Source organism: Pristiophorus japonicus, chromosome 4 (genome assembly GCF_044704955.1).
Source record: "Pristiophorus japonicus isolate sPriJap1 chromosome 4, sPriJap1.hap1, whole genome shotgun sequence".
Taxonomy (NCBI): domain Eukaryota; kingdom Metazoa; phylum Chordata; class Chondrichthyes; family Pristiophoridae; genus Pristiophorus; species Pristiophorus japonicus.
This window is the reverse complement of record NC_091980.1, coordinates 68,057,657-68,077,712: the sequence shown is the minus strand read 5'-3', so window position 1 is coordinate 68,077,712 and position 20,056 is coordinate 68,057,657. Positions and strand designations below refer to the sequence as shown.

Here is a 20,056-nt window from a genome sequence, read left to right as displayed (position 1 = left end):
GACAGAGATTGATAAATTTTTGGACATTAAGGGAATCAAGGGATATGAGGATAGTGCAGGAAAGTGGAGTTGAGGCAGAAGATCAGCCATGATCTCACTGAATGGCAGAGCAGACTTGAGGGGCCAAATGGCCTACTCCTGCTCCTAATTCTTATGTTCTTATGTAATACTTCTGCAGCTATTGATCTGCTCAATCACTCTCTCACCTCCCCCTTTGGTAACCTTGCCCCCAGTAAAATCCTTATTCTCTCCCCTTAGTCTGGCCTCCATCTTCACACCCTCAAATTCAAGGGATGCAGACTTGTCTGGTGCACAACTAGTTTAATTATCCATTACTACATCTGGCTAGACTACATAAAGCACGAGCAAGCAACTCTGAGGAAAGCACTCACTAAACCAGGATCATCCTGGAATGGAAAGATAACCTCCTCAGCGTCTTTTCTCTACTACAAACCAACTCCTTAAACTGCCTAAAACCTTCAACAAGTGTAAGCTCATGGACTTTATCTCTAAAGTTGAGACCATCCATTCAGCTGCCTGTCCTGTTTTCTCAACTTCATTCCCACTAAACTGTTGCCACCCAACTTCCCTTCCTGAAACCGATGCTAGCTGACTTTGTAAATGGTTCCCACTCCTTGGGTACTATTTCTTCCCCCCGCCCCCTTTCAAAACTCATGTGATTGCTGACCTACATTGGCTTGCGGTCCCTCAATACCTTTGATTTAGCATTCTCATCCTTGTGTTCAAATTGCTTCAAGGTCTTGCCCCTCTCTATCCCTGTAACTTCCACCAGCCCTACTTGTTCCTCCAACTCTGGTCTCCAATGCATTCCCACTCCCTTCACCCCACCATTGGCAACTGTACTTTCAGCTATCTAGTACCTAAGCGCTGCAATTCACTTCCTAAACCTCAACCTCTCTCCTCTCCTTTAAGACCCTCCTTAAATATTGCTATAGAAACATAGATAATAGGTGCAGGAGCAGGCCATTCGGCCCTTCGAGCCTGCATTACCATTCAATATGATCATGGCTGATCATGCTACTTCAGTACCCCACTCCTGCCTTCTCTCCATACCCCCTGATCCCCTTAGCCATAATGGCCACATCTAACTGCCTTTTGAATATATCCAACGAATTGGACTCAACAACTTTCTGTGGGTGAGAATTCCATAGGTTCGCAATTCTCTGGGTGAAAAAGTTTCTCCTCATCTCGGTTCTAGATGGCTTAGCCCTTATCCTTAGACTGTGACCCCTGGTTCTGGACTTCCCCAACATCGGGAACATTCTTCCTGCATCTAACCTGTCCAATCCCGTCAGAATTTTATACGCTTCTATGAGATCCCCTCTCATTCTTCTAAATTCCAGTGAATGTAAGCCTAGTCGATCCAGTCTTTCTTCATGTCAGTCCTGCCATCCCAGGAATCAGTCTGGTGAAACTTCACTGCACTCCTTCAATAGTAAGAATGTCCTTCCTCAGATTAGGAGACCAAAACTGCACACAATATCCAAGGTGTGGTCTCACCAAGGCCCTGTACAACTGCAGCAAGACCTCCTTGCTCGTATACTCAAATCCTCTCGCTATGAAAGCCAACATGCCATTTGCTTTCTTTACTGTACCTGCATGCCTACTTTCAATGACTGATGTACCATGACACCCTTCCTCCTAATATCTCCTTTGGCGTGATGTCAATTTTTATCTGAGTGCTTCTGTGAAGTGCCTGGTATGTTTTTCTCTATTAAAGGCACTGTTATTGTTGCTACACCTGTCCTGGGAATGCTTGATACTGGAGTGCCTGAAACGAGAACATATTCCATTTCCCAACACTCGTCTCCTTCAGATTGAGAGCACAAAATGTCACCAACTTACAAATTTAAAAAGAAACTTTACTTCTGTTCGGTCTTTTTCTCACTATCCAACTGTAGTTTTTTTATTTTTCACATCTTCTGAAAACTCCTATTTAATAAAATAACCCGATAGTGAGGCCACCAGTTCGGCATCACTCCGAGGGCTGATATAACTTTACTCACTGTAGAAATTTTACTTCACTGCAACTATGTAGAATATTTTATTTTCAATTTCCATAAATGAATATAGCAAATAAAAGAGAACTCTGATGAACAGACCTTTCCCTGCGTGTAATATAGTATCTAATGTGCGTTGGTTTATTGCATGAACTGAACTGTTGCCTAGGTGTGTAGTCATAATTTTTACTACAATATATACTATTTGGACTGGTAATTCTGACAAAACATCCTTGCAAACCTATTTACAAGCCTGCTTTAAATCCACCAGACTTGACTTTCTCAACAACCATTGATTGAAACTTGATCATTGTTTCCCAAACACATCAAACTATATCATCTATGTCTGCATACATTTCCTATGTCAACATTTTTTATTATAAATTCTTATCCCCATATTTATAATGGAAACTATTGATACTAAAATTACATCAAATTAAAATTAAAAGCTCATTTCAGGATCAAATATAACAGTGTGGTTCAGCCTCAAGCAAATGTTAGGGAGAGGGATGGAGTCGGTGGTTAGGGAACAGAGATTGAGGTGGGGGACAATGGTTTTGGTCTTCCCAATATTTAATTGGAGAAAATTTCTGCTCATCCAGAACTGGATGTCAGACAAGCAGTCTGACAATTTAGAGGCTGTGGAGAGGTCGAGAGAAGGGATGGTCAGGTAGAGCTGGGTGTCGTCAGTGTACATGTGGAAACTGACAGTGTTTTCGGATGATGTCGCTAAGGGGCAGCATGTGGATGAGAAATAGGAGGGGACCAAGGATAGATCCTTGGGGAACACCAGAGGTAACGATGCGGGAGCGGGAAAATAAATCATTGAAGGTGATTCTCTGGCTACAATTAGATAGATAACAATGGAAGCAGGCGAGTGCAGTCCCACCCAGCTGGATGACGGTGGAGAGGCATTGGAGAAGGATGGAGTGGTCAACCGTGTCAAAGGCTGCAGACAAGTCAAGCAGGACGGGAAGGGATAGTTTACCTTTGTCACAGTTACAAAGGATTTAAGTTGTGACTTTGATGAGAGTCGTTTCGGTATTGTGGCAGGGGATTAGAGGGATTCAGACATGGAGTTCCGGGAAAGTTGGATGGATTTCAGAGGCGACAACATGTTCAAGAACTTTGGAGATGGGAGGTTGGAGATGTGGTGGTAATTTGCAAGGATGGAGGGGTCAAGGGTAGGTTTTTTGAGGAGAGCTGTGAAGACGGCAGATTTGAGGGAGAGGGGACAGTACCTGAGGAGAGAGTACCGTTAACAATGTCAACCAACATGGGAGCCAGAAAAGGAAGTTGGGTAGTCAGCAGTTTGGTGGGAATAGGGTCAAGGGAGCAGGAGTGGGACTCATGGACAAGATGAGTGCTGAGAGGTCATGAGGGGAGATCGGAGAAAGTTGAGAAATAAGCGAGTGAACCTTAGAGGAAGGTTGGCCTGGTGAGCTAGGGGAAGGAAGGTAAGTGGCAGAGGCAGCTGAACGGATGGTCTCAATCTTAGAGACAAAGAAGCGACTGAGCTCCTGACACTTGTCAGGGGAGAGGGGTTTAAAAAACCAGTTAGCAGTGGCGAATAGAAGCCTTGGTTTATCTTTGCATTCCAGATGATTCTGGAATAGTGAGCAATTTTGGCAGATGAGAGCAAGATAATGCTTTATGTTGTCCAGCCAGATCTGGCGGTGAATGGCTAAACCAGTTGTCCGTCATATCCCTTGGACTTAAGGGAGCAAAGATGAGGGCCATACCAGGGGAAACGGCTAGGGTGAGAGAGAGTAATTGTTTCAATACGAACTAGGGCATCAAAGGTGGTGGTGAGGGTGTGGCTGAGCAGATCGGTAGCTGCAGAAATGTCATGGTGACTGGAGGGCCAAAGGCTGGACAGCTGAGATTTTGTAAGTGCCGTTGTAAGAGTTTTTTCCAGGGACGGAAACAGAGTGTGGAGGGGGGAAGAGAAGGGGTATGTGGGTGGAGAGATACGAGGAAGTGGTCAGAGATAGTTTTATCTGCGATTAACACGATGGGAGTAGCGAGATCACGAGAGATGGCAAGGTCAAGGGGGTGGCCATGAATATGGGTTGGGGAGTTTACATGGAGGTAGAGGTTAAGGGAGGATAGGAGGCTAGCAAACTCAAAGGAGAGAGAGCATGATGAATTGAGATGGAGTTTGAAATCACGGAAGATGAGAAGTCCCTCGGTGCCTATGGAGGAAAGCAGTGAAGATAGTAATAACATTTTTAGAGTACTTGGGTGGAAGGTAAAGAACGATAATTTTAAAGGAGGTGAGAGAGGTGGAATAAGGTGAGATGCTCAAAGGAGGAGAAAGTGTCGGAGGAGTAGGACAGACCAAGGTGTGATTTGGTGATGAGAGCCACACCGCCACCATGATGGTCTGAGCGGGACATAGCCAGGCGGGGAGGCTTCATTTAAGGGTAAGGTGTCATCCAAGTTTCCGTCAGTGCCATGATGCCTATGCAATCATCCACGATAAGCTCATGGATGGCAAGGGCCTTGTTTGCAAGTGAACAGACATTCTGGAAGGAGATGCAAAAGGGTTGGTGATGGCTGATCTACTGCCAGCGTCCACTGTGGAGGGGGGGGATTTGGACAGGAAGGAGATTGGCAAAATTAGCCCCCAGTAGGCAGGAAGGTCGGAAAGAGAGTAGGAAGTAGGATGGAACAGTTGGTGTTGCTGCTCATAAGGAGGCAACAACAAATGCCTCGATTGGCCCTTCGTAGGATGCCAAGCGAGGCAGAGAGAATCTGTACGCTTATCTAAGAGGGAGTCAAGCCTGGGATGGCAATAGGAGAGTAGGAACGTCGAAGAGTAATGAAGGATTGGGGTAGGGTTTTGGGGGGGCAGAGTATCCAAGGGAGGAGAGATGAAAGGAGGCATGACGACAGGAGAGAGCGGTCAGGCGGGGATAGAGAGAAAAGGAAAAGAGGGGGGAAAAGTGGGAAAGTATAGCATAGCTCGGGTCCAGAGCGGCAGCCAAAGTCCGCAGGGGAAGAGCTCAGGTTACATAGGCCTGTTTATATGATGGGATACATATTTCCTGGTAGCCGGGAATAGGTTGGAGACAAAAGTAGAAAAACCAGTGTCAAAGTCAGAGGTCCCATGGAGGGACAAAGCCAACGCAAGAAGGATGGAGCCAGCACGGAGCATCGACAAACCGCTGTCCAAGCAGATGAATGCAGTCCAGACGCTAATTGAAGGGTAAAGAATTTGAGGATGGAGGAATGAGTCGGTAGCGGTGCAAAAAGATGATGGCAAAATAAACGCAAGTTGGAGGTCACTGTAAACCACAGGCCAGCGACCAACAAGCTGAAAATCAGTAGTCACTTGACATCAAGCGAAACAGCAGCTGCTAGCTGAAAGCCAACCCAGCTGAAAAACCAGCAGAACCAGTTCATCAAAGACACAGCCGCAGTTTAAGTTGAATATATTTAAGGCAGAGATAGATAGATCTTTGAACGATAAGGGAATAAAGGATTATGGGGAGTGGGTAGAAAAGTGGAGCTGAGTCCATGATCAGATCAGCCATGATCTTATTAAATGGTGGAGCAGGCTTGAGGGGCCAAATGGCCTACTCCTGCTCCTATTATGTTTACAAATAAAACAAGTTATTTTAAAATGGTCAAATATATTTGCTGTGCATCATAATTGCTGGGAAAAAAACTTTAGCAACGTGCGCGTTGCCTTGATGACCCAAAGTACGATATATTATATATCCTGCTGAAACTGCTTTTAGAAATACATGAGTAGCTGTTGTAACACGGAAACAGACCATTCAGCCCAATCAGTCTATGTGAGGATTTATCCTCCACACAAGCAAATAGTTTTAATCCCATTTACCCATCCTGTACCCATATCTGTGGAGAGAGAAACAGAGTTAATGTTCAGGTCAGTGTCCTTTTGTCAGAACTGGCAAAAGAGATTAACAAGTTTAAGCAAGTCCAAAGGCAGCAAAAGAACAAAAGGGAAGGTCTATGATAGGGTGGAAGGCAGGAGAGATTTGGGGGGCGAAATCCCCCAGCGTCCCAATTGGGGGCAGTAACCGGCTCGGGGCAGGACTTCCTGCACCGGGCACAAACGTGCGGGGCACAGGAAGTGGAGCGCAATCTCACGTGCTCCACTTCTGTAGGAGGGGGTTCTGGGGCGCGTTCGTCAGTAGCGCTAATGCGTTTCAACGCCCCTCCCCTTCAGTTAAAGGGGAGGGCTGCTGTGCACTCTCACTGGCCTCTGATGGCCTCAACTGACATGTTTCAATGCCCCTCCCCTTCGGTTAAAGGGGAGGGCCGCTGCCAGGCTTCTGATGGCAGCCCGGTACCCAAATGGAGTGTTGGGCTGCACGATGGCGGCCCAGACCATTCCAAAGGAGCAGAAGGCCAACCGGTGAGTCGGCTGGAAAAAAAATGGCAGCGCTCCCGAACTTCCCTTTAACTTCGGCAATGACCTTTCGTGCCCTGTTAGCGCCTTGGCTAACGGGAATCGCAAAACAGGGCAATTGCGACCCCTAAATGTCGAAAGGGATGATCGTATGAGCAAAAGGGAGTGGTAATGGGACTACTAAAGAAACAAAGGATGGGTGTAGACGAGCTGTAAATGCTCAGCAAAACAGCAAAACCATTACCAGCACTTGCTGTCCCCCCCAAAAAATGGGAACAGTGGTTATGATTGCAATTGCTGAATTCAATGTTGAGTCCGCAAGGCTGAAACATGATGTACTGTTTCTCGCGCCTCATTCGAACAGAGTACGAGGTCAGAATGGGAGTGAGGTGGAAAATTAGAATATCAAGCAATTGTTACGTTCAGGGTCAAGCCTGCAGACTGAACAGAGGTGTTCAGCGAAGCAATAACCAATATTCTCCTTTTTGGGGGTGCGCGGCCCATTCAATTTTGAAAAAGCTGGTCCTAGGCTGTGCGGAACCAGCAGACACACAACTTATGGAGAACATTGGCGATCACCCAATCTGTTCAACTACTTTTCGTTCATGCACACCTACACAATCTAATTTTGTGACTTTCACTCGTTAGGATGAAGAAGGAATTTATCTTACTTAGCAATGATGGACCAGATAGAAATGTCCTCAAAATCAAGCCCCCAATGTGCTTCACCACAGAGGATGCTCAATTTCTTGTTGAGAAAGTTGACAAAATACTTACTGGTAAGTGTTTGAATAAACTGAATAAAAAATAACCAGTTACATTCTCATCGCACTGTTCATGAACATTTTTTTTTAAAGATCTTCAAACAGAAGACAAATAACTTCAAATGAAAAGTGCAGTTTACTGCTTCCAAATATGTACTATTCAAAAAAAATCAGAATCAGTTGAAACAATTGCATCACTTTTCATAATTTGCTTTGGCCACAGATCAAGTAACTTGTGTAGATTTGCAGCTGTAAACCTGTCCACTAAGAACTTTGTTGTAAAAGAGCACGATGATAAAATAATTAGAATGACAGTATGCAGACCATGGTTGCGTTTGCGCACTCGGAGGTCGAACTCCAAACCATCGTCAACACCTTCACCGAACCTTATGAGTATGGGCCTTACACTAAACATCCAGAAGACAAATGTTCTCTACCAACCTGCCCACGCCACACAGTACTACCCCCTAATTATCAAAATCCATGATGAGGCCTTGGACAATGTGGACCATTTTCCATACCTTGGGAGCTTACTGTCAACAAGGGCAGATTTCGATGACGAAGTCCAACACTGCCTTCAGTGTCCAGTACAGCCTTCGATCGCCTGAGGAAGAGGGTGTTTGAAGTCCAGGACGTCAAACCCAGCACCAAGCTCATGGTCTACAGAGCAGTAGTGATACCTGCCCTCCTATATGCTTCAGAGACATGGACTATGTACAGCAGGCACCTCAAAGCATTGGAGAAGTACCACCAACGCTGCCTCCGCAAGATCCTGCATCAACGTCTGTGTTCTCGCTCAGGCCAGCATCAAACCATTGACCACGCTCGATCAGCTCCAATGGACGGGCCACATCGTCCGGATGCCCGATACTAGACTCCCAAAACAGATGCTCTATTCAGAGCTCCGACACGGCGAGCCCCAGGAGGGCAGAGAAAATACTTCAAGGATACCCTCAAAGCCTGCTTGTAGAAATATAACATCCCCACCGACTCTTGAGAATCCTGGCCCAAGACCACTCAAAGTGGAGAAGCATCCGAGAAGGCGCTGAGAACACTTGGGAGTCTCTTGATCGGGAGCACGACGAGCCAAGCACAAACAGCAGGAGCGTGCGACAAATCAAGCACCCCACCCACCCGTCCCTCCAAACACCGTGACAGACTGTAGATCCCGGATCGGGACTCATCAGTCACCTGAGAATTCATCAATTGTAGGCAGTCCCTTGAAATCTAGGAAATCTTGCTTCCACTCTAAAAAGTTCTCAGGTGACTGTAGTCCAATACGGGAATTACAGTCTCTGTCACAGGTGGGACAGTCGTTGAAGGAAAGGGTGGGTGGAGTCTGGTTTGTCGCACGCTCCTTCCACTGCCTGTGCTTGCTTTCTGCATGCTCTAAGACTACGAGACTTGAGTTGCTCAGCACTCTCCCAGATGCTCTTCCTGCACTTAGGGCGGTCTTTGGCTAGGGATTCCCAGGTGTCAGTGGGGCTGTTGCACTTTATCAAGGAGACTTTGAGGGCGTCCTTGAAACACTTCCTCTGCCCACCTCGGGATCGCCTGCTGTGTAGTTCCGAGTGGAGCGCTTGCCTTGGGAGTTGTGTCACGCATGCAGACAATGTGGCCACTAGGAAAGTCATCGCTAGAATCCTCAACCATCTGCTCCTTGTGGCCGAGCTCCTCCTCCCAGTCACATTGAGGATTCCAGGTGCAGCGGATATTATCTTTACAGCGTGACAACTGCATGAGAAATGCAGGGAACAGCACCAACCCTTATCCATGGCCGCCTTTGACATTACAAAGGCCTTTGACAGTTAACCGCGAGGGACTACGGAGCGTCCTTCTCCGTTTCGGCTGCTCCCAGAAGTTTGTTTCCTGTTCCACGACATGCAAGCCGTGATCCTGACCAACGGATCCACCACAGACCCAATCCACCTGAGAACTCATTAGTATGGAAGCAAGTCATCCTTGACTCCAAGAGATTACCCAAGAAGTTTAAAATAATGAAACATACAATTATTTCCTGAAATATGCCCCAATTTTTCTTAGTTATTAATTTTTTCTAAAGTTGTTCATTAGTCCATAGGTACAATTCTCACTTTGGGAATATTCTGGATTAAATGATCAAATTTTGAACAAGCCCAAATGAGTTTCAGTATCAGCTTCCCTCAGTCTCCTCCAAGCCAGCTCATGTGGATTCAAATCCTACAGCAGGACTCAAGCATATAAATCAAAACACTTCAATGTATTACTGAACTTCTGCATTGTAGGGGTGCAATCTTTCAGATGAAATATTAAACCAAGTCTGCCTGTGTATGTTAAATAACCCATGACACTTGTTCAATGAGCTAGGAGATGCCCTAACCACCTTGTAAGACTATGCTGTATACATGCTGGCAAAACTGGCTGCTGCATTAACCTACAAAAATCGACTACACTCCAAAGTAATGAATTGGCTGTGAAGGGCTTTGAGACATCCTGCAGAAATGAACAGTGTTACACAAGTGCCAGTACCCCAAACCAACCACCATTTTCTATGGGGATTATCAATTTTACAAATTGGATCATAGCCATTTCAGGATTTATTTTCGCAAGCAGATAAAGACTATAACTGAATGACATTAATTCTACCAAAATATTCTTGAATAGATTGATATAAGCATTGAGAAAAGCTTCACCCTTCCAGGCCCAATGGACATAGAAAGCTACATTTAGACCCAGGTATGCAGGAAATGAAACATTGACCTTTTGACTTGCAGCACAGCACTATTTGAAGTTATGATTTCTTGAATATTTTTATCATAGAAATGGAGACAAGAATGACTGACACATGCAAGACTTTGCTGAAGTGAATTAAAGCGACTGAAGGTATGGAGTCAAGACAGAACTCATCAACTGATGAAGCATACTTAAAAGTTACGTGGAAACAGGCAGATTTGGCTGCACCAGTCTATGGCGGCATTTTCCGAGTTCTAACTATTTCCCCACCCTGTAACCCCGAAAATTAATTTCACAATTTTAACTCATGTAGTCCTCTCTCTCCAACCACACTTCCCCCCCCCCCCCCCCAATTAAATTTCATACATTTTTCTTCTCGTCTCTATAACCCCTTGTTTTTGACCCAACTACTAGTTTAGCTACCCTGTTCCAACTTTTCATGGTTTTAAAAACATTACATCATCCTGTAAACTGCATTGTTCCAACAAAAGACCCAACATTTCCAATATTTTGTATTTCCTCATCCCAGACAGCAACTTAAGTGAACTGAATGCTAAAGCTGCCCTTTCATTCTACAACCCAGTATATTTCAGCATCAGAATGTTCTGGATTGAATTAAGCAGAACAGATGTTGTTTAAAATTCAAAATAAGGGCAAATGCTGCAGTGTCATTCCTCAACATTACATTCCTGTTAACAGTACAGGAGGACATTAAAGATCCACAAGTATGATTTAATGCAGAAGACATCCTGGGCAATAGTTCAAACCCCCAGTTATGAGGATTGTACTGTTCTCAAAGTGACACATCATGTGAAAAATGGGTATTTGTCCAACTGTATTCTACTTTTTCCAACTCCCATCTCCATTGGAAGGAAAACATTTAATTAGCAAAAAGTAGGATCCAAGGGTTGCCTCATGCTTTTTAGTAGATTAACATCCAATGGTAGCCTCCTAGAGCAGTATCGACATCAGAGGTTAATGCACCAAATAGTGCAAGCCTTCCAGCTGAGAATTATTTGACGCGTGGCCTTGTGCATTTATTTCAGCTTTTAAAATTTAAAAACAGCTAGAAATTGATTACTGTAGATTTCTATTTGCCAACAGACTATGGAAGAGTGTAATCAGCAAGCAGAAAATATAGGTGGAGGAGTGTTTTTTGACCATGTGGACTAAAAGCAGCCCATTAAGAGTGCAGCTCCTGCTTTTCCAAATTTTAAGAATCTAGTTTTGCACACCCAATTCCCCATATTAGAAACCATGAGGTATCTCACCAAATTATGTTAGTACAAAGCATGCTCAGGATAAAGTAAAATGTATTCCAATTCTTTTTTTTAAAGTATTAAAACAGCAGCAGCAGTCTTAAAGCAACTCGATAGATCCACAGGCACCTCTGTAGATGAGCCATATTCAAATAACACTTAAACACGAACGTACAAAAAATAGTGTATTACATAAAAATATCAAACTTTTCCCATAGATCAATGGTGCTCATTTTTTTTTTTAAAAAGAATGACAATCTTGTACAAGCAGACATTAACTAGATAATGCTTTAGCAGTGCACCCATTAAATATTGACATGTAAAAGTACTAACTCAGAAAACTTAATGCCTTTGATCTTTTTTAATTTACATACATTGGCAGTGACAACCCATTTTGGTCTCATTACAAAACCAAAAGTAAACTGAAATCTGAATACAAACAGAATTCATTCAACACAAAATACACAAAAAAGGAACTTTTATTTCAGGAACTTGGACTGCACCAATAAACAAGTCATTGAAGCAAATCCAGTAATTTTATATGTAAAATACAAACTTACATAATACATTATCAGCGTCCATTAGGTACCAAAAAGTACAGTAAAAACCACTTCCATCACAGGAAATGTACGACACAAAGACAGACTACAAAATAAAAAGTTGGAAAGTGACAGGCTTCCCTAAAACGATCTGTTCTGTACATTTGGGGAGTCATCCAGAGTGAAAACAGTTCAAAGAAATATTAGTCCCTAAGTGCAACACAGCTGCGTTTAGAGGACCCGTGTAAGTTTTTGCCAAGCTGATGACCTGAAAGTAAGTACCAAAAATATCCATTAGTGTCCTCAAATAACAAAAGCTTTCTTTTAATAGAAAGATATGCAATTAATTCTGAGCTATATGTATAGCAGAATGTCTCAAGTTTGTAGCCATATTTGCCTGCCTTCAATGCAATTAAACAGTAAACTAGATAGTTAATTTTCCCTTAGTCAAATATATTTGCTATCTCCCTAAACTGAAATACTAATCATCATTACGCTAAAGACTAATAAGCTAGGAAGGTATTGAATATTTTAATGCTGATAATAATGGAGCACTGTTCCAAGTTTCTATTTTGCAAGGTATAAAAATAATCCAACAATTAAAAGCAGAATGGCAAATACTGCAACTTGGTTTAAATTAGCCATTACGGCGCCTGCTAAAAATATTTAGCGCATTTGGACCCCGAAAGCAGGTTGGAAGACACCATACCACAATGCAGCATACTAGAGCACAGCCACCTTGTGTGGATTCAAATATAGCTTGCATGAGGTTCCTCTTACTAAAATGTTATAGCATTTTATATTTGATATAGGCCACTGTATTTAGTTTAACTATACATTAGGTAAAACAAATATCCATACTTCAGCATATGTTATGCATACATTTTCCAGATTATCACAACTGTTTCACTCTCAGGAGTCTTGCAAACTTCAACCTCTAAACTTTCAGGCTGTTGCACTTGCTATGGACCTCTCTCTTCAGAATATACATTTATAAAGCTTGATTTATTAACAATCCTGAATACGCTGACATGTTTATTACCCAATCTCAAAACATCTGCAATAGTTTATCAAATCACAGTACACTCCCACTAATAGCTTGGGTTTTGAGTTTACCCAAGGGGAGGAAAAAACAAATTGTAGGGGGTGGGTCTGTAAGACAATATTGGCAAACAAACTTGGTCCAAATACTTGAAATGACCAGTGTTATTCGCATTTCTGTACTTGCAATCTGATCTGATTCAAAATGCTGCTCCTTTACCTTCCTGTGGATACAGAATTGATATGGTCCACAGAAAAGATCTGTTTTTTAAAAGTCCATTTCTATGGAATTTTGTATTGCCAAACAGCCAGAGACAGATTTTTCACTCATTGCTCAGGGATCACAAGTCCAACTAATTTTACATTAGTGATTGGAATACAAAACTGTAGCTAGCCCAAGTTACTATCTAAAGTTATCACAGCAGTAACATGATTTCTGCAGAAAATTGCATTCAAACCCATTTCTCATCCTGCTCATTTCATTGCAGGAACACAGCAATTAATGTGCTGTTTACTCACTATAAAACTAGGCAATCATGTTTTATTGGCCATCAAAACACTGTCAACAGGTGATGTTGGGCAGTGTTAAGCAAGCCAGCACATGCAACTGAATACTGGCTGAACCATGTAACTACAGGGCATGAATGCTGAGAGCATTTAGTGCATACCATCCTGAATCAGAATGTAAAGTAAAAAAAATGTGAACTGATCAACATTAAACAAATTTATAGTATATTATTTTGACAAAATATACTATGATGTGTTTTGCATGCTTGTGCTACCATTGCACAATACTAGTCATTACCTTGTCTTACAGCAGCCATGATTTGAGGCAACAGGATTAGATTTTCAGGAAAATTTACAAAGAATTGCACATCTAACCTGATTAAGACTATTTATTGTCTTCCTTGCTCTCACTACTCGTATTTTCTGTAGAGGCACCCAGTGCATTTTTGGAGGTGTTCGTAAAAACTTGTGAAATAGTTTCACTCCTTGTCCAGCTTGAAATGAGTTTCTAGAAACTATGATTTATTTATTTTTATAAATGCACTGAAGAAAATGACTCCTCTAGGTCTGATCCCACTACACTCTCTGATTTTAGTCATCTGAAGGATACACATTTTCAATACCTGGTCTCATTACATTTCTTCACTGGTATCGACATACCTGCATTCACATTCCATTTTAATACGGTTTGTAACCACCTTGGTGAGCTGCCCCACGTCTTGGTGCTTTCCCATAGTTACCATTACTCTGATCTGGATGAAAACAAGCTTATAGTTAAATTGCTGCTCTCTAAAGTTTGATACACAAAATGCTGTCTTTCTACTGAAACGAGACCAGTAACAAAACTGAGGCCACTTCCAGAATGTCACTTGTGTGAGGAAATCTGTTAGTGTTAGAGTGAATAATTAACTTGGTATTTAATGAGGCCATTTCCAGCCATCAAGCATCTAAAACATTAAAACTGCACCAGTTTTTGAAATGTTTAAGCCTCAATCCCCACAAGCCTTGCTTCAGTACAGCAATGAATATACTTACTGTAGTCATATCCTTGTCCATATCCACCATAGTAACCACTATTGTAGTTATAGCCAGTATAATCATAGCCTCCATATGCACCATAGCCACTCTGCCCGCTGTAACCATAACTGCTGCCATAGCTTGGATTCCAGTAATTATTGCTGTATCCTTGACTCCAGTTCTGACTTTGACCTTAAATTTAGCAAGACATACAGGTAAGCACTAAAAAACCATTCCAGATGGTTTTTTTTCCTCATTTTAAGAGCTATAAATACACAACTCACCACCTCCACGGCCACCACCTCTGCCCCTTCCTGTAAAGCTACCTCTGCCTCCCCACTGTTGTTGCTGTTGATAAACCTCTTTAGGCTGAGCCACTTTGATTTCACACTGTTTAAAAAAAAAAACAATTATTAGTGTACAAAATTTCACACAACTTTCTCAAAGTAACCAAGTTGCTCCGTCCACTACCTTGCTACTTCCAACATCATGGTACTTCTTCTCCAAGATCTTTTTCACTGGCTCTTCCTCTTTAAATGATATGAAACAAAATCCTCTCCTCTTGTTGGTCTTGCTATCCATTGGAAGTTCGATTGATTCCACCTAGATAAAAATTCAAATGAAGCATATAATGAGGACAAATCTGGTGTTTCACTAAATCCAGCTGAACATACTCCCACAAATATGAGGGGGGGGGGAGAAAAAAAAATCACATTATTTTAGACATTAAATTATCTGCAATTAAATTACACCATAGTCTCTTAATTCACAGACCCTAGACTTTAGATGAAGGGCCAGTAGATCATTGCAGTGATCTACAAATCTTCAGTCACTGCTCCTCTCCAATAGGAAAATTTGACTGCTCTTAAATATAGTCAACTATTACCTGCTATATATAAATTCTTATATTCCAATTGAGGCCTGCCAACCAAGCTCAGACAATTCACAGCCAGTATAAATAAATAACTATATAAATATATACATCTCCATTCAAACCCAGATCTCCGGATGCAATTTACCTCATTGTAACCTTTACCATGACATCCAATTAATTATTCATTAGAATACATCACAACTACTTATTTAAAAAAAGTACAGAATTCATTGCAGTACTCTCCCGATGTGTTTCCAGCCACAATCCTAAAAGTCCCAGGTTATATGTACTCTGCCAGGTTAACCAGCATCAGTGCCATATAGTTATCAATCAGTCCTGACTTACAGGGGCAGGGGAAATTCATAAACCCAAATCATTCCAAGGCCAGGATTAGACTTAGCTGCAAAGCCCCAACTAATAGCCTACAACCAGGTGCCCATTAAACATTATCCTGCCATACCTCTGGGTAAAATTATTTTGCCCTTAGGACAATCTCAAATAATGTCTGTTAATATACTTCACAGTAGCTCTCAAAATACCAACCTCACCAAAGGCTCCAAAGTACTCTCTGATCTTATCCTCTGGGGTATCTGGATGAAGGCCTCCGACAAAGATTTTCTTTACAGGTTCTTTCTTCATGGCCATTGCTCTTTTAGGATCAACCACTCTACCATCTAATTTATGTTCTTTTTGATCCAACACCTATACAAAAAAATACCACTTTAACAAAAGATTCATTCAAAAGGACCTTCAATGCAGAATTGTGCATATTTAGTTTAATTAGTGACTGTTTTAATTGACAAAAAATTGGGCAGGATAATATCTACAAGTCTGATTATTTTGTTACATCTCACAAATCACTGGCTGCAGGTATTTCATAAGATGTTCTCAGGATAGTACAATGAGTGTGAATTTTGCAAGTGGCCAGTCATCAAATTTAAATCAAATCAAAACACCAATGCCAGCTAAAAGTAGAATTAAAAAACCTTCTGTGGATTGTTGTAATGTACAATTTCAAAGGAGTTCAGAATGTAAAGGCAGCCCATCTTATCAAGAGTCTAACCAAGGACTGGCTAAGAGATGTTTAGCAGGGAAGGCAAGTCAAATTGATGTTACAGTAAGTAAACTTTGCTTTAAAGTCTACATTTAGTGAAACTAGCATCTTGTGAATCAAGGAGGCTAGGAGAGGAGGATGTAATTCACTTTATACTGTTACTTCACCTCTTGTGCTAATAAAACTGTATTTTGGTTCAAAGCACGAGTCAAAGTTTGGTAATTAGTGCATCTTCCGAAGAGTCATGTGGCACCAAACAATATATTCCAGTAGCTCATATATAGTTAAGCACCACGATCAATTAACAATCTTAAAATCAGATTTAGACCATTAAGCACCTTCCTAGGTATTGGGCAAAAAGAGAACACGCAGGATCATATGGGACTCAAGGTCCACATCGAAGTGGCACAGGAAACTGAACTCCAGATATTAGATGTTAAAATTCCAGGAAAGAAAACTTGAAGAATTACACAAACAGTTAAAATGTGCTGAATCAGTCCTACACCAAATTCCTCAAACAAAAAGGTTGTGCAACTTTGTAAAATTTCTTATAGAAGCTATTGAATACAATACTTGGAGAATCCTTTTCATTCCATGGATTCAAATTTGAAGCAGTATTCATACACTAAACTATCCTCCCTTTCATGTCCTATTTGTTTTCCCTTCATAATAGGTAAAGTTTAGTGCAGCAATCCAGCACCACGATCAGTGAATTATTAACATTTCTTAAAATCAGATTTAGGCCATTTAACAGCAAAATTTAAAACACAACGGCTCTGGCGATGTAACACGGCATCCTACTTGTTTATTGCCACCTCACACTGACACTCAACTGTGCCGGTCTACTTCAGTTTGGTAACTTCTAAACCAAGTATGCCTCATATTTCACTTCCAATATTCGCCACTGATACAAAACCTGACTACCATCAAAACTTCCACCACCCCAATCTAGTTTTCTTTTGCGTCTAATTTCATTTTCAAATTCAAAATTACATACACCCCTCCCACACCTCGCAATGTTTGGGCAAGTCGAGTAAACGCAGACAACCGCGAAAAACCCTTCTCCATCTTACCCTATCGGCGCATGATGAATCTCTGAAGAGGATAAAGCCAAACCCCCTCGACCTTCCGGTTGCGGGATCCATTTTAATTGTACAATCCACAACTTCGCCAAATTTGGAAAAATAATCCTTCAGGTCCTTTTTACTCGTATCCCAGCTCAACCCTCCGACGAACATTTTGCTGTTGGAAAGGGAGAGAAAAGACGACCTTTTGTTACCCAGTCCTGCTCCCCTCCCCCAGCCAAGAAAGCACATGGCGCCAACAAAGATGCGGCAGCGTGTGAACAAAGAACCCGCGGTCGGCAATCGGCGGTGCGAGGCCTGCTCCCTAATCCTGCCGCCAGCCTGGCGACCTACACAAAGGCGGAAACCCGGGCCTTTTCTGCTAGTTTTTCCGACCAGAAAGTAAACTCTCGCGCCACTAACGCAAGAGACGCGATCGCGCCAAAACCCGCACCGCACGAAGGCGGCAGCGGCAAGTGGCGGCCGGGGAGCGGAGGTCCGGAGCGAGCTGCGCTGCAGGGCCGCGTGCGGATCGGCCCAGTGAACTGGCGCCTTTAACTTGGCCGGGATGTTGTGTTAGGGCCTACCGGCAGGAGGACGCACCGGGAGGGAGGGGACGCCGCTTGGCCTCTGCATCCTTACCCGGCGTCTTCTTCGTTTTTACTGGCGTTGATTTTGGAGCCCTCGCTCTCGGCGCCTGGCTGAGGCTCTGCTCCGTCCGCCACCATTTCCTCGCCGGCAGCCTGGCCCTCTGCTCCTTCGAAGTGCCCATTCTCGGATCCCTCCACGTATTGCTGCTCGGCGTCGGCCATTTTGAGTTTCGTTTGCGTCGAAATTAAATGAAGTGAAAATTTTTAAAAATGGTGCCCCCTATTTATTTTTAATGGATTTAAGCCCAATGGCGCGGCTTCTGACTATGGATTCCTCTCGGCGCCAGCGTGCGGCCTTTTATATAGCGGCCAGCAAGCGGCACCACGCAGTAACGGCGTATTTCATTGGTTCTACCGTGATCCCGCAAATATACCGCCCTCTCATTCGCTAAAGAATTGTGACCCTCGCCCCCGCCCGACGCTCCAGGTTACGCAGTAAAGTTCATATGTGTTTGAATCCTGTTTTCTTACTGAATAAGTATGAATAGGAATACCCCCAGAAACACTGAAAATAACTTTTAAAATATCACATTTCAAGTTAATAAAAATGGAATTACTTAAAACTAAAATTTTAGTTTTTGAAAATAAATTTGCATATTTTAAAGGGTCTAAAATTTAAACTTACCTTATTCAACAGGATTTTAAGTGTTTAAATTATTTTTTAAAGTACTTTTTCTGTACTTTAAAAGTCTTATGCTGATAAAAGCAGGCCTTGCGCTTACTTTTTCCAGTCGCAAGAATTTGAAGGACATTTGCTGGGCAAATAGCTCAACTCTCCGCCCGCGGAGGCCCTTTAGTTTCGAATGCGGCAATCGGTCAACAGAATTTTTGACAGAAAGCAAGTGCTGGGTTTAGGCGCATGCGAATCCGGAACTTGTGGGGACCCCAGGGGCACATGCGCACCTCGTACATGCCCGTGGGGAGCGCCATTTCAGTCCCCATCCTTTTCTCCCTTTCACTTCCTCTCCATGCAGTAGGAATTCAGAGAAGTTTCTCAGATTGGCAGAAAGTGGGAAATGGTATTCCGCAAAGATCCATGCTAGGACCAATAATTTTCACCATATGCATAAATGATTTGTTGTTGTTGATTTGGACATTAATTAGAAGTATGATCTCGATACCCAATTGGAGGGGGGGGGGTAAAATTGTTGTGTATCTGTAAAGCATGCACTCCCATGTTCCGCCACCAGGGAGCGCATCCCCTGAAGTCCCAAGGCATCCCAGCATCCCTTGGGAGCATTGTATATAAGCCGGCCTCTAAGGCCTGTTACTCATGCTGGAGTGTCTTAATGAACACTGATGTCACTGTTGCTTTAACCTCCGTGTGTGCAGTCTCATCTGTGTTAGGAACACAATAACTGGCGACGAGTACACGAATCCAACACAAAGATGCTGCAAACTGGGCATCCTGGAGAAGTTCTCGGAGGGTGAGGACTGGGAAGCCTATGTTGAACGGCTAGACCAGTACTTTGTAGCCAACGAGGTGGACGGAGAAGGAAGCGCTGCAAAAAAGAGAGCGGTCCTCCTCCCGGTCTGCGGGGCACCGACCTACAGCCTCATGAAGAATCTTCTGGCTCCGGTGAAACCCACAGATAAGTCGTATGAGGAGCTGTGTACACTGGTTCAGGAGCATCTTAACCCAAGGGAGAGCGTGCTGATGGTGAGGTATCGATTCTACACGTACCAGCGATCTGAAGGTCAGGAAGTGGCAAGCTACGTTGCTGAGCTAATGCGACTTGCAGGACAATGTGAGTTTGATGGCTACCTGGAGCAAATGCTCAGAGACTTTTTTGTACTGGGCATTGGCCATGGGACCATCCTACAAAAACTTTTGACTGTAGAGACACCGACCCTCAGTAAGGCCATTGCGATAGCACAGGTGTTTATGTCCACCACTGATAACACCAAACAAATCTCTCAGCACACAAGTGCTAGCAATGTTTATATATGGAACTGTGTTTGCAAGCAGAAATGTACAGGGCAGAAACCACGAGTCTGCAACTGCCAGCAGGCCTCAGGTGACCCAGATGACTCAGAGTCTGCAACAAAGGATGAATGCAAGGCAATTCACACATTGTTGGTGTTATGGAGGCTTCCATTCAACCAATTCATGCCGCTTCAAAGGGCATGTTTGCAAGAGCTGTGGAACAATGGGGCACCTCCAACGAGC

The 20,056-nt window shown here is 43.0% G+C and overlaps 2 protein-coding genes across 3 annotated transcripts in view; one reads left to right on the top strand and one right to left on the bottom strand.

The window, feature by feature from the left end:
* LOC139262943 (5-phosphohydroxy-L-lysine phospho-lyase-like) overlaps window positions 1–16,343 on the top strand; it is a 68,335-nt gene extending 51,992 nt beyond the window's left edge. For both annotated transcript variants that reach the window (XM_070878287.1, XM_070878286.1), the window contains 2 exons: window positions 7,054–7,184; window positions 9,969–16,343. In XM_070878287.1, coding sequence (XP_070734388.1) covers window positions 7,054–7,184; window positions 9,969–10,015 — 178 coding nt within the window. In that variant the 3' untranslated portion in view covers window positions 10,016–16,343. The remainder of the gene's footprint in view (window positions 1–7,053; window positions 7,185–9,968) is intronic.
* On the bottom strand, window positions 11,602–18,184 carry LOC139262944 (heterogeneous nuclear ribonucleoprotein D-like). The gene is made up of 8 exons (XM_070878288.1): window positions 17,879–18,184; window positions 17,246–17,414; window positions 15,662–15,820; window positions 14,716–14,847; window positions 14,529–14,634; window positions 14,263–14,436; window positions 13,888–13,979; window positions 11,602–11,947 (listed from the first exon to the last, which is right to left on the bottom strand). Exons 1-7 carry the CDS (start codon window positions 18,046–18,048, stop codon window positions 13,906–13,908), a joined length of 984 nt encoding a protein of 327 aa, XP_070734389.1. The 5' UTR covers window positions 18,049–18,184; the 3' UTR covers window positions 11,602–11,947; window positions 13,888–13,905.
* Window positions 18,185–20,056: the final 1,872 nt, after the last annotated feature.